Raw genomic sequence first — 13,728 nt, 5'->3', positions numbered from 1 at the left:
ATACTGTGGTCACTGTGTGCTCATACTGTGATCACTGTGTGCTCATACTGTGGTCACTGTGTGCTCATACTCTGGTCACTGTGTGCTCATACTCTGGTCACTGTGTGCTCATACTCTGGTCACTGTGTGCTCATACTGTGGTCACTGTGTGCTCATACTCTGATCACTGTGTGCTCATACTGTGATCACTGTGTGCTCATACTCTGGTCACTGTGTGCTCATACTCTGATCACTGTGTGCTCATACTGTGATCACTGTGTGCTCATACTGTGGTCACTGTGTGCTCATACTCTGGTCACTGTGTGCTCATACTCTGATCACTGTGTGGTCATACGGTGGTCACTGTGTGCTCATACTGTGGTCACTGTGTGCTCATACTGTGGTCACTGTGTGCTCATACTGTGGTCACTGTGTGCTCATACTCTGGTCACTGTGTGCTCATACTGTGGTCACTGTGTGCTCATACTGTGATCACTGTGTGCTCATACTCTGGTCACTGTGTGCTCATACTGTGGTCACTGTGTGCTCATACTCTGATCACTGTGTGCTCATACTCTGATCACTGTGTGCTCATACTGTGATCACTGTGTGCTCATACTGTGGTCACTGTGTGCTCATACTCTGATCACTGTGTGCTCATACTGTGGTAACTGTGTGCTCAAACTGTGGTCACTGTGTGCTCATACTCTGATCACTGTGTGCTCATACTGTGATCACTGTGTGCTCATACTGTGATCACTGTGTGCTCATACTGTGAGATCACCATATAACACCACTATGTAATAATTCTGTTAGTTCACTGATATCTAAAATGATTCAGTTAACTCAAACTTTTACACCCACATTCTTTATTTCCATCAATCAAAACAATCAAACAAAAAGTCAGATTTTTCCTTTATTTGGTTTCCTTTTCAGCCTGGTGTTGGCGTTGGACACAAAAATTTCTACTTGGCGAATACATTCCGCGTCTGGTGTTGTTCTGGTGGTAACTTTTAGCTTCTTCACCTCTATTTCATTTTGTTTGTGAAAAGACCTGACACATTCTAAAAACACAAAGAGCAAGGTGTTAACATTACAATTTCTATAGCAGCATCCAAATGCACAAACCAAAACTTAAACACTTACTTTTCAAACATGTCAGGAGCACAGGTGGCAACACCTTCTTCCCATCTTTCCCCGTTCTGTTATACAGACAGAGAACATTGTCTGACGCTATGCTTTTTAAAGCCTGTCTCACCATCTCACCTATATTGGAGCTGCCATGAGTATGGATGAGATAGTGTACCTGACAAAAACATACATAATATTGTCATGATTAAAATATACCAGGCTTCAACATTTCTTTTACATGGTATCTGCTGCAAAATAAATAAAACAGTGGCTTTGTTGTAAAAATAAACGCTAAATTTATATAGTAGTACTAACATAAAGCTCTCGATAATTTTTGTCTTCTTCAAGCCTCTGACAGAAGGCTTCAAACATTTCAAAGCTGGAGCACTGTTGTTGTTTAAAAAGTTCCTCATGGGCATCTTCTTCTGCCCGCTTCATGAGAACAGACTTAACTTTGGCCAAGTCATTCATGATGACAGCTTGTCTCTGTTCCAGCATTTGAATTTGTTGAAGTATCTTAGTATTCAGATCTGAAAAATTGTAAAGTTAGATTGTTATATAGCAAAGGATGTTTTATGTCTGTATAAATAAATAAATAAATAAATAAATAAATAATTGATATATCACATACCAAACAATTTCTCCATGGTGACTTTGCATTTTGTTTCCTTTGGTTCCTTCCCTGTTATCAAAATTACATACATAGGTGGTTCACTTTAATTGTGGGGACATTTGGTACAATGTAAAAAAACACACACACACACACACACACACACGCACACGCACACACACACAATAAATCATATTAAATTATAACTCACCTGAAGAAGCAGAGCTTTTGGGATGATCATCCTCATGCATTGCCACATTTCCCTGAAGAGTATCTGTGAGAGTCATGACACAAAATTCTCTTATAAGGTACCTTGTGATGTGTTTGCATGTGTTAAAGGGAATATCTATTGTCTCACCTAAGAATACTGGGTTGGGCTGGCTTGAGTTTAAATAACTGTCATCAGGGCTTTCATTGTTATCATCCAGACAGTCACCTGAACAATGTGAATTAGAATGATCAAATTTATGGAGCCAGAAGAGTCTCAATAAAGATAAATGCACACACTACAGTCACATATGCACACATAGGATTCATACATGCACACACATAATTCATAAATACACACACAGGATACACAAATGCACACAAAATTCACAAATGCACACACAAAATTTTAAAAGCACAGAAGATTCACAAATGCATACAAAATTCAGAAATGCACACAAAATTCAGAAATACACACACAATTCAGAAATGCAAACAACATTTACAAATGCACTCAAGATTCACAAATGCACAGGACAAGATTCAGAAATGTATTTCTGATGCACACACACATATATCTTGATTTACAAACTGCTTGCGGTCTGTGAACTTCACTGCATTTGTGTGTGAATTTTGAGACTCCCTTGACTTGGCTCGACACACAAATGCCTTTTTTTAAACAGGGAATGATCTGCAACCAATCAGATTTCTCCCTTGTTTTAGCCAATCACAAGAATGCACCCCACGTGGGGGATTGTTTACTTATAAGCCAATCAGCGAACGACTCACTTTCCACAGCGAACGACTCACTTTCCTCACACAGCAGGCGACTCACTTTGCGCAGCGAACGACTCACTTTCCTCACCCAGCGAGCGACTCACTTTCCTCACGAGTCACGCAGCGAACGACTCACTTTCCTCACCCAGCGAACGATTCACTTTCCTCAAGCAGCGAAGTTGAGCGAACGATTCACTTTTCTCACGCAGCGATCAACTCACTTTCCTAAGCGAACGACAGCCGCAGACCCACTTTTCGCAGCCAGAGAGCCACTTTCCTCTCGCAGCGGACCACTGACTCTCTCTTCATGTAGGGACTGAATATTATAATTAAAGTGACTTCTATATTGCATCCAAAAGAATATTTAGATATATGTAAATATTCAAAAAGGTTTAAACATTTTTTTTTTTTTACTTTCATTAAAATATTTCAATAAAATGAAATAAATGCCTATTGCAAATTTATGAATCCATGGTTAACTTTTTTTCTGCAGTTACTGGGCTATATGTATTGAGACATTTTTTAATTTATATTTATATTTTGTGTGTCGAGCCAAGTCAGGGGAGTCTCAAAATTCACACACAAATGAAGTGGACTCTTGACTACTTTCAAGAAAAGACATAAGACATTCAAAATCTGCAAATCAAATTATAAAGCTGATTCTGCTAAGTTCCTTAGATAAGTTAAAACACAAGCTTACCATGGTATCTGGGAGTTTTGGCCAGCTGAACATTCTTTGTCTTCAGACCAACTCGCTTCATTGCATTTCTTGACTTCTTTAAATGCACATCATCTGTTTATCACATTAAAATTAGTATGATCACCTAATCTTTTGCCATAACAAACCTTGTACACACAATGAATAAACAATGTATACACACCTGGTATCCTGGTTTGCACTGTAATTTCTTTATAAGTCATGTGATGTTGTTGAAGATCATGAAATTCTGAGAGGAAGATATAGAAGTAAGTGGCTTAATGTACATCAATACATGAATGCATGGGTTTTCTAACCGGGGTCAGGGGACCCACAACAGGCCTCCAGAGGGTTGTGAGGGTCTTCATAAAATTCATAAAAAACATAAATATTAATATATTCAAACATTGTTACAGTCACATTTTTAAGTTCTTGATAGAGACATTTAAGTGTTTATATTTGTTTTTTATCTGTAGTATGGGATTTGTATTTCTTTGTAAAACAGAATTCTTTGTAAAGCTTCTATAAAACTAATAAATTTGAACTAAAAAGGTTTATCTTCAGGTTTACATGTCCAACATTACTCCTAAGCTAAAGGTTCATCATATATGGTGGGATTTGGCAATATAAAGTGTAAAAACCTCTGCATAGTAACACATTATACACACCATTAATACATGAATTTATCTTTTGTATATGTGTTTATATGTTTAAATCACCTGAGACATCAGAGCTTGTGGGCTTGGGATCATCCTCATCTTTTTTCCCACTTCTCTGAAGAGTATCTTTAAAGATAGCTCATGCAGAAGAAAACATTTTTTTATTAAATAAAAGTTTAGTTAAAAAGTTAAAACACTGTCACACTGAACTTTCTGAATGAGCTGAATATTGACTAATGTTCAAAAGAAGAAAAACACAAACTAATAAAAAATGGATTGAAAAAACATAAAAGTGCAAAGTGCAAGTTCAAAGTTCTACATCAAAGTTAAAACAGGCTAACCATGGTATATAGGAGGTTTGGGCAGTGGGACATTTCTTGACTTCAGACCAGATTGCTTCACTTCATTTCCTGACTGCTTCATATCATCTGTTTAGTACATACAAATAAAGAATGATCACAGAGTTACGCCTAAATTGTTTTCTGCATACCAATCATTTCAATATATACAGACCTTCACAGGAAGAGGTCTCTGAATTGATGTCACTTTCATCACAGAGCTTATTTTTCCTTTTTCTCTTCTCAGGTAATTCCACAACTGCAGGGTCTGTCATTGAATAAGTAATTGAGTCCTCTGCTGCTGAGACCCCCGTTGTGTAATCTGAGATGTATTGATTTGCTTGATCATAGTCTCCTGTAAGTGGTAAATTTATGTATACTATGTGTATAATGGAAATTCAGTCAACTATTTATTCATCATAGAATACATAAATATATTATGATTAGTACATTTATAAGACCACCTATCATAATATTGAGAAAAAAAAATCTTCCAGAAATGTTAAATACTTATGTCAAACTAAAATTGTGATTGTCTTATATAAGGCACAACAACTTGAATTTGTGTTCTTATACCCCCATTTCAGCATCACATTCATTTTCAATTCAAATCACCATTATTGCAATTTCTTACCAATTGATGGTCCAACGATCTTCACAATGTCATAAACCTTCCAGTTAGGGTTTGGTGGAGAATTGTTTTTAATGTTTGAGAGTGATGATGTCCATCGACACTTCAATGTTCCATGGTCATCAAAAATCCAACTGATTGGTACAACAGATGTCTGTCCATCTCCGAATAAACAAATTCGATACTGAAAGACGCACGCACACGCACATGCACACACACACGCACGCGCGCACACACACACACACACACACACACACACACACACACACACACACACAATCCATATTCTTTGGATCAAAATCAGGATAACATGCAATAAAAAAGGCAAAAACCCTGCCTTACTGACTTACTTGACTAACTAATCAAACTGAATGCATGAGCGGTATAAGCGCTACCGCATTGTATTCATCTTTATCAATCAATGACAAAGGTATCATGATTGCTTTATGTCTCAGTTGAGTGGTGTCAGTATGTAACATTTTAGTGTGATTCCGAAATCCTTTGAATATGCCAATTATTCTGGAGTCACATGGCTTAGTGTACAAAGGTTCCATTCTGCAAAAAACCTCACAAAAAATCAGATTTTCTTGAACTCCATGTATAAGGCAGTAGCTATCATTGGTCATTCTGTAACATTCTTTTGTCTTTGGCATACCAGAGGTAACATTTGATTTCTTAGAACTTGATATTGCTTGCCTCTCTGCCAATCTGTTAGCTACTTGAATCAGTGGATCACTTGAACCGCGGATAAACCTCTTGATTTGACCCATATTGTTCTCAAACTTGTACGCTGAACAATAGTGTAATGATCTGTTGTAATTTGCAACATCAGTGAGATGTAGCAAGCAATGCACATTATATGAGATGAAACTCATGCTATACAGGCTGCTACCTTTTTCAACAAAATATGTTAACAGCTCATCTGCATAATCACGATGCTCCATTAGGTTTTCACTGTACAAGATGCGCATTCCAATACTAAGTGAAAGGAAGTGAATATACTTCTCCTTATCGAGAACATATTTCAAAATCACTGGTCCAGTATAAAGCAAAAATGTTCGGAATTCAGTTGCTTTCCAGTGCTTCAGTTCATCTAACCCCCTGGGTTTCCTATTGAATTCAGGAGGTATGTGATGTCGGACAGCTTGATGAAAATAAGTAATGGTGCTAAGATGTCCAGCTGATAATCTATGGGCCAAAGGTCCTTCTTTCCACAGCATCAACATTCGCTTAGTCACTCCTAGATCTACACAATGCATGGGATCTATTGGGAACTGCCTGATCATATCAATGTCCAGATTCAAAAGAATGCTATCTGTTTTGTGATGTTCAGGATTTGTCTTCTGTCTAAATGACTCATTGGTTCTGAGATTTCCTTTATACAAAAAAAGCATTTTGCTCTCATGAACTCCCTTTACATCACAAAACTGAACTATTCCTTTGATGAGGGCTCGTGCTGGTGCATCACATATGATGTTTTTGAGGACAATTCTCTTCCCTTTAAAGCCTGTTTCCATCAGTTCTTGCAGCTCCTCCATAAAATCCCTCAAAAACTCCAAATCACTTGGTTTCTTTGCTCCAGAAAACAGAGCAACAACGAAAGGACTGTTTTTCACTTCATCAACGTTGATGACAGCACACTGAAGTGGCCACATTGTGAGGTTTTTGGACTTGAAAATGGGTAGGCCATCAATATTCAAAGAAATCTCAAAGTGGTCGTATTTTGAAGTGTCTTGCTCAGACAGAGTATGTGTAAGACCTTCCTTTAATCCAAAATATGTGTATTTGCCACCTATCAAAAACAAGATTTTACAGTTCAGTGAAATTTCTGAATAATATTACCAAATGAGTGCATGGACATTTTCAAAGTTAAAATGTACCTGATTTTTCTGTTATTCTCAAACTGCCAGAACGAGGTGTTTTCAATAGTGTTCGTCCGTCTGCTGGAACATCAATGTCATGTTCCTTCAAAATCTTAAGCAAATGAGTGAGAGAGGTCATGGAGATGTTGAATTTTATTGCCCACTCAGACAGCTTTTTCTCCAGAGACAAAGCTAGCTCTGAGTTACTTTCACTGGTAACATCCATGGAATCATTTAGTCTATCAATTTCATACCATAGCACTTGATCTTGCATATTAATTATGGTATTCTGTTGTGATTCTGAATCATACTGTTCTTGCAAGTCTTCATTTTGATGCTGCTCCACAACATTCAGCATATTTCCTGAGTCGTCTGATGAGTAGTCTGATTCAAGTTCTCTGGAGGAGTGTTCACTATCAGAAGTGTTTTCATTTTTTTTCTGAACAGCCAAAATGATCTTTTTAGATTTTCTACGAGCTTTTTGTTGCTGTCTTTTCAATGCCTTAATTTTTGTTTCCAAATCCTAACAGGCCAAAAAGAACTTCTGTATTAGTAAAACATTATATGAAACACATACATTTTTTACAATTTTTTTTAGTTTGAGAAGACAACCTTAGCCACTTTCACTGATTACTGTATTTGATAATTGTTTAAGAAGTCTTCTTTGGACAATTGTTGTGTATCCTAAAGAAAGTGTGTATCATAAAGTACTTTAAACTACACATTTGTAGATCTACACTTTACATTCTTAATGATGTAGTGTTGCATCTGATGTCTGGGTAAAGTTGCTTGTTATGTTAATAAGAGGATGAATGTCAGTCACTTTGAGTTTTGGTAAATGGGAAGTGACGTTGAAGCTTTTAACATAAAACAGCTACAGTTCCGCAGATAGAAGTTGTTGTTAAAAAACTAGTCATATAGCGTGGTGAAATAAGGCTTTTTATCTTTAATATGAGTGTCTAAGAGTAGGCATACTTCATCTTTTTATCCAAAGAGTAATGATAGTTTACGCTATTCCACCAGTGCAGCATTCTTGCTTACTGTTGTTTTACAGTGCTTGTTAATTATTGAAATATAAGTATAAATAAAAAAGAATTAATATATTGAAATATAAAGTTAGTAATGTTGTGATGATCTGACATGGCCTAACAATTCACAAATACTGATATGCAAACTAGCTGCAGCTAGCAATTTTGGTGTGATTACTGAAGGTAAAATGGCTGGTGCAAGTGTAGCATGTGTGAGTAGTACCCTGCTAAAAAAAAAAAAAGACAAGACCACATTGCACATCTAAAAGTATGTAAATAGGCCACTCACCATTTCTGCGGTGTAACAATACCATGCACAACTTTTTCTTCTTCTTTACATGTTTTATGGTGGTTGGAAGACCAGTTTAGATGGTGCATTTACCACCACCAACTGGACCGGAGTGTGAAGCATTCACAATGAGCTCACGCTTTACACACATGCTGAGGATCACAGTATGAGGATCAGATGAACTCACCTTGAGCTCACGCTTTACACACATGCTGAGGATCACAGTATGAGGATCAGATGAACTCACCTTGAGCTCACGCTTTACACACATGCTGAGGATCACAGTATGAGGATCAGATGAACTCACCTTGAGCTCACGCTTTACACACATGCTGAGGATCACAGTATGAGGATCAGATGAACTCACCTTGAGCTCACGCTTTACACACATGCTGAGGATCACAGTATGAGGATCAGATGAACTCACCTTGAGCTCACGCTTTACACACATGCTGAGGATCACAGTATGAGGATTGTGTGATGTCACTGTGATCATCGCATGATCTCACGTGTTGACTGGGTTGCCTTTCACGATGTTACACAGTGGGTGTGTGATTATTTTAAATGCAGGCTTATAAGTACATACACTTAAACTATGCAGCAACGCATTTAAAAATCCAGAAGAAAACGACGTCCAGAAGACGACACATTTAGACGTCCAGGGATGTGCAGAAAATACGTACAGTTCACGTCCAGAAGACGTCAAAGACGTCGGTTCAACTTTCATTTTGGAACTATTTTTCAACCATGACGGGACGGGTCGGACGGACGTCTTTTCAACGGTCAAAAGACGTCCGAATGTTTACTGGGTAGTGTCATGACAAATGTCATTCTTGACTGCAGTCACGCCATCTGCGTTTCAGAGTAGCGCGGTCACGCCATCTGCGCTTCAAGTTCATTGCGCGTCTACTCGGCGGTGCGTGGTATACATTAACGTGCGAGCGCTACAGCCTAATTATTTGAGTAAATCCTCCTTCGGTTGTCATATTTATTCATATTCATAAGAATGGTTGAATTCATTCACGTTTTAAGTGTTATAAGCGCGTATGTTATCATTCAATCTGTTCCTGCTATTGTATGTTGTATCCTGCTTATGTGGAGAGAATCTAAATTGTTATTTTTTTTAAAGGATAAAACCAAACTGCCATGTCATTGTTATATTCTTTAATAATTGCATGCCAAAATCATGAGAAATACTATCATTTTCACTAGTCAAGTCAAGCCAAAGTTTATTTATATAGCACAAATTTAACACAACTGTAGCTGATCCAAAGTGCTTTACAGTAAAACATGATTTAAAATAGAAAAGAGTGGAGATAAAAGCAAATATCATATACAACAGACCAATTATACATAAAAAAAAAAAATAATAATAATAATAATATAAATACATAAACAGTATCACTCAAATGCTAAGGTATAAAAATATGTCTTTAAGCTAGTTTTAAAAACATCCAGTGATGGAGAAGCCCTAATACTCAAGGGTAGACCATTCCAGAGCTTTGGGGCAGCTACAGAGAAAGCTCGATCACCTTTTGATTTGCAGCGAGAACGAGGAACCGATAAAAGTAACTGATCTCCAGATCTTAATTGCCTAACAGCTGTGTAAGGTTTTACAAGATCAGAAATGTAATCCGGGGCCGAGTTATGCAATGCTTTGTATGCAAAAAGAAGGATCTTAAAATCTATTCTAAATTTTATGGGAAGCCAATGCAATGAGGCAAGGACAGGGGAGATATGGTCTCTTTTTCTAGTTCCTGTCAGCAATCTAGCTGCCGAGTTTTGAACCATCTGTAAACGGGAAAGTGTAGATTGAGGTAGGCCAATATAGAGCGAATTGCAGTAGTCTAGTCGAGAGGAAATTAGTGCATGAATCACTACTTCAAGGTCTTTTCTAGAAAGAAAGTGTTTTACTTTTGCTACAGATCTAAGTTGGAAAAAGCTACTCTTCACAACTGCATTTATGTGCTTGTCAAATTGAAAAAGAGGGTCAAAATAGACACCAAGATTTTTGGCATGATTGTGCAAATTATTACTTAAAAAACCTAACTGTGTTTTGACAGAGTTGTTGGTAGCAGCAGGACCCAGTAGAAGCACTTCGGTTTTATTTTCATTTAGTTGCAGTGAGTTATTTGACATCCAGGATTTAACTTCATTTAGACATAAGAACAGACGGTCTAAGGAAAGGTCGTTGGCATATTTGATTGGAAGATATAATTGAAGGTCGTCAGCGTAACAGTGATAATTTATATTATATTTCCGGAATATTGAGGCTAAAGGAAGCATGTAGAGGGAGAATAAAAGAGGGCCAAAAATGGATCCCTGCGGAACACCGCATTGAATAGTCATGGCGGGAGAAGTGAATGACCCAATATTCACAGAGAAAGCTCTCCCCTTTAGGTATGAGGTGAACCACTGAAAAGCTTGGCCCTGGACTCCAACACTATACAGTCAGATTTGAAAATTCATAAAAAATTAAAATCAAACTGTTTTCTGCAAACTCCATCAGATTCTTGTTCTACATGTGTCCATGTACCACTTTGGGGATTGTCATATAATTTTACTGTATCATTCTTTAATAATTGCATGCCAAAATCATGAAAAATGCTATCATTTTCACTATACAGTAAGATTTGAAACTTCATAAAAAATTAAAATCAAATTGTTTTCTGCAAACTCCACCAGACTCTTGTTCTACATGTGCCCATGTACTACTGTGGTGATGTTCATATCATTTTACTGTATCATTTGTTTAATAATTGCATGCCAAAATCATGAAAATTGCTATCATTTTCACTATACAGTCAAATTTAAAAAATTCATAAAAAATTAAAATCAAATTGTTTTCTGCAAACTCCATCAGATTCTTGTTCTACATGTGCCCATGTACCACTTTGGGGATTGTCATATAATTTTACTTTATCATTCTTTAATAATTGCATGCCAAAATAATGAAAAATGCTATCTTTTTCACTATACAGTCAGATTTGAAAAATCATAAAAAATTAAAATCAAATTGTTTTCTGCAAACTCCACCAAACTCTTGTTCTACATGTGCTCATGTACTACTGTGGTGATGTTCATATCATTTTACTGTATCATTTTTTTAATAATTGCATGCCAAAATCATGAAAAATGCTATCATTTTCACTATACAGTCAGATTTGAAAATTCATAAAATATTAAAATCAAATTGTTTTCTGCAAACTCCACCAGACTCTTGTTCTACATGTGCTCATGTACTACTGTGGTGATGTTCATATCATTTTACTGCATCAGTCTTTAATAATTGCATGCCAAAATCATGGAAAATTATATATTTTTCACTGTACAGTCACATTTGAAGATTCATATAAACCTTTAATCAAATTGTTTTCTGCAAACTCCACCAGACTCGTTCTACATGTGCCCATGTACTACTGTGGTGATGTTCATATAATTTTACTGTATCATTTTTTAATAATTTCATGCTAAATCATGAAAAATGCTAGCATTTCAATATAAAGTCAGATTTGAAACTTCATAAAAAATTTAAATCAAATAGTTTTCTGCAAACTCCACCAGAATCTTGTTCTACATGTGCCCATGTACTACTGTGGTGATGTTCATATCATTTTACTCTTATCATTTTTTAATGATTGCATGCCAAAATCATGAAAAATGCTATCATTTTCACTATACAGTCAGATTTGAAAATTCATAAAAAATTTAAATCAAATTGTTTTCTGCAAACTCCACCAGACTCTTGTTTCACATTTTTTCACTGTGGTGATTCTCACCATACTTTACAGTATGATTGTTTAATAATTGCTTACCAAATCATGATCAATGCTATCTTCTTCCTCACTGTAAATACATTTTAAACAATCCATTAATAGGTAAAATCTAATTGTTTTCTGCAAACTCCACCAGATTCTTTTTCTATATCTCCTCAGATACCAGTGTGGGGACTGTCATCTTACTTTACCGTATAATTTTTTAATAATTGCTTACCAAAGTCCTGACCGATGCTATTGACCTCGCTATATCCACACACAAACCTGTAGACTTTTATTTACTTTTGGCTGGCTTTGGGATAACCATTGGGTTTGGATATTGACTGTGTATTTGACATTATGTTTGGCTTAATGAAGGTTTTGGTAATTCTCATCCTGCCTTGTGTGTGCGTTTTCCCTGTCTTCAGCCACAACATGAACATGTCATAACTTACAGGTGAATATTTACAAATATGTATATGTTAATTTGAATAAACATTTATGTAGCCTATACCAGTTTAATATTTTATCTGGTCTTCCAGATACAACTTTCAGTGTTGTGATGTACTATAAAATGTCCATATAACTGCATGTTTCCATTATCACTAATCTTATGCTTCCGTCACTGTCCAGCCAGATCATCACAGTCACAAAGGAATTACTGTTAGTATAGTGGTTGTAGTTATTGTATATTTTTTATTGTATATTAGTTAATTTGTATATTGTGGCACATATCTTCATTTTATAAATCAATCTAGTATTCCATCCAAAATAATCTATGGCATCATTCTCATTTCAGAAGGATTTTCTTTATATTTTTCAGTGCAAATGTATTTAATATTAACTCATCATGACATTTTTTAAAAGTAATGACAATTTATTGTACAAATTACATTTTAAAACATGAACTTGGAGCTGAACATGGCAGGACTATTGAGTCGCACATGCGAGGCATCTCGCAACTCGTAATTGGACAAAAAATTCAAGTGGAAATATATATATATACAACAGCATACTGAATTACCAGTACAATATATATATATATATATATATATATATATATATATATATATATATATATATATACAGTACAGACCAAAAATTACTATTTTTAATGTTTTTGAAAGAAGTTTCTTCTGCTCATCAAGCCTGCATTTATTTGATCAAAAATACAGAAAAAACAGTAATATTGTGAAATATTATTACAACTTAAAATAATAGTTTTCTATTTGAATATACTTTAAAAAAAAAAAATATTCCTGTGATGCAAAGCTGAATTTTCAGCATCATTACTCCAGCCTTCAGTGTCACATGTAACATCCAGTCTATCACATGATCATTTAGAAATCATTCTAATATTCTGATTTATTTTGAGTGTTGGAAACAGTTCTGCTGTCTAATATATTTGATGAATAAAAGTTTTAAAAGAACTGCATTTATTCAAAATAAAAATACAAATTCTAATAATATATATTCTAATAATATATTTTCTTTACTATCACTTTTTATCAATTTAAAACATCCTTGCTGAATAACAGTATTGATTTTATTTAAAAGAAAGAAAGAAAAAAAAATCACTGACCCCAAATTACTGACCAGTAGTGTATATTGTTATTACAAAATATTTATATTTTAAAAACATTTCTTTTTTTTTCTTTTTTTCTTTTTTTTTTTTATTCATCAAAGTATCCTTAAAAAGTATCACATGTTCTGAAAAAATATTAAGCAGCAGAACTGTTTCCAACTTTGATAATGAATCATCATA

The 13,728-nt window shown here is 35.5% G+C and overlaps 2 protein-coding genes across 3 annotated transcripts; both read right to left on the bottom strand.

Moving 5' to 3' along the window:
• Positions 1 to 827: 827 nt before the first annotated feature.
• On the bottom strand, positions 828 to 4,673 carry LOC113093989 (uncharacterized). Its single transcript, XM_026259622.1, has 11 exons — positions 4,574 to 4,673; positions 4,402 to 4,488; positions 4,121 to 4,186; positions 3,586 to 3,651; positions 3,405 to 3,497; positions 2,079 to 2,156; positions 1,932 to 1,994; positions 1,742 to 1,792; positions 1,426 to 1,640; positions 1,126 to 1,285; positions 828 to 1,043 (listed from the first exon to the last, which is right to left on the bottom strand). The coding sequence occupies exons 1-11, from the start codon at positions 4,671 to 4,673 to the stop codon at positions 883 to 885; spliced, it is 1,140 nt and encodes a 379-aa protein (XP_026115407.1). The 3' UTR covers positions 828 to 882.
• LOC113093993 (uncharacterized) lies at positions 4,524 to 6,451 on the bottom strand. Of its 2 annotated transcripts, none has more exons than XM_026259625.1 (3): positions 5,380 to 6,451; positions 5,033 to 5,213; positions 4,524 to 4,753 (listed from the first exon to the last, which is right to left on the bottom strand). In XM_026259625.1, exon 1 carries the CDS (start codon positions 6,421 to 6,423, stop codon positions 5,392 to 5,394), a length of 1,032 nt encoding a protein of 343 aa, XP_026115410.1. In that variant the 5' UTR covers positions 6,424 to 6,451; the 3' UTR covers positions 4,524 to 4,753; positions 5,033 to 5,213; positions 5,380 to 5,391. The 2 variants fall into 2 exon arrangements, with proteins under 2 accessions (XP_026115410.1, XP_026115412.1); XM_026259627.1 differs by having other exon boundaries at positions 4,531 to 4,666.
• Positions 6,452 to 13,728: the final 7,277 nt, after the last annotated feature.

This window comes from Carassius auratus, unplaced genomic scaffold (genome assembly GCF_003368295.1).
Source record: "Carassius auratus strain Wakin unplaced genomic scaffold, ASM336829v1 scaf_tig00215206, whole genome shotgun sequence".
Lineage (NCBI taxonomy): Eukaryota > Metazoa > Chordata > Actinopteri > Cypriniformes > Cyprinidae > Carassius > Carassius auratus.
Note: the sequence above shows the minus strand (reverse complement) of the source record. Positions and strands in the feature narration are given on the sequence as shown.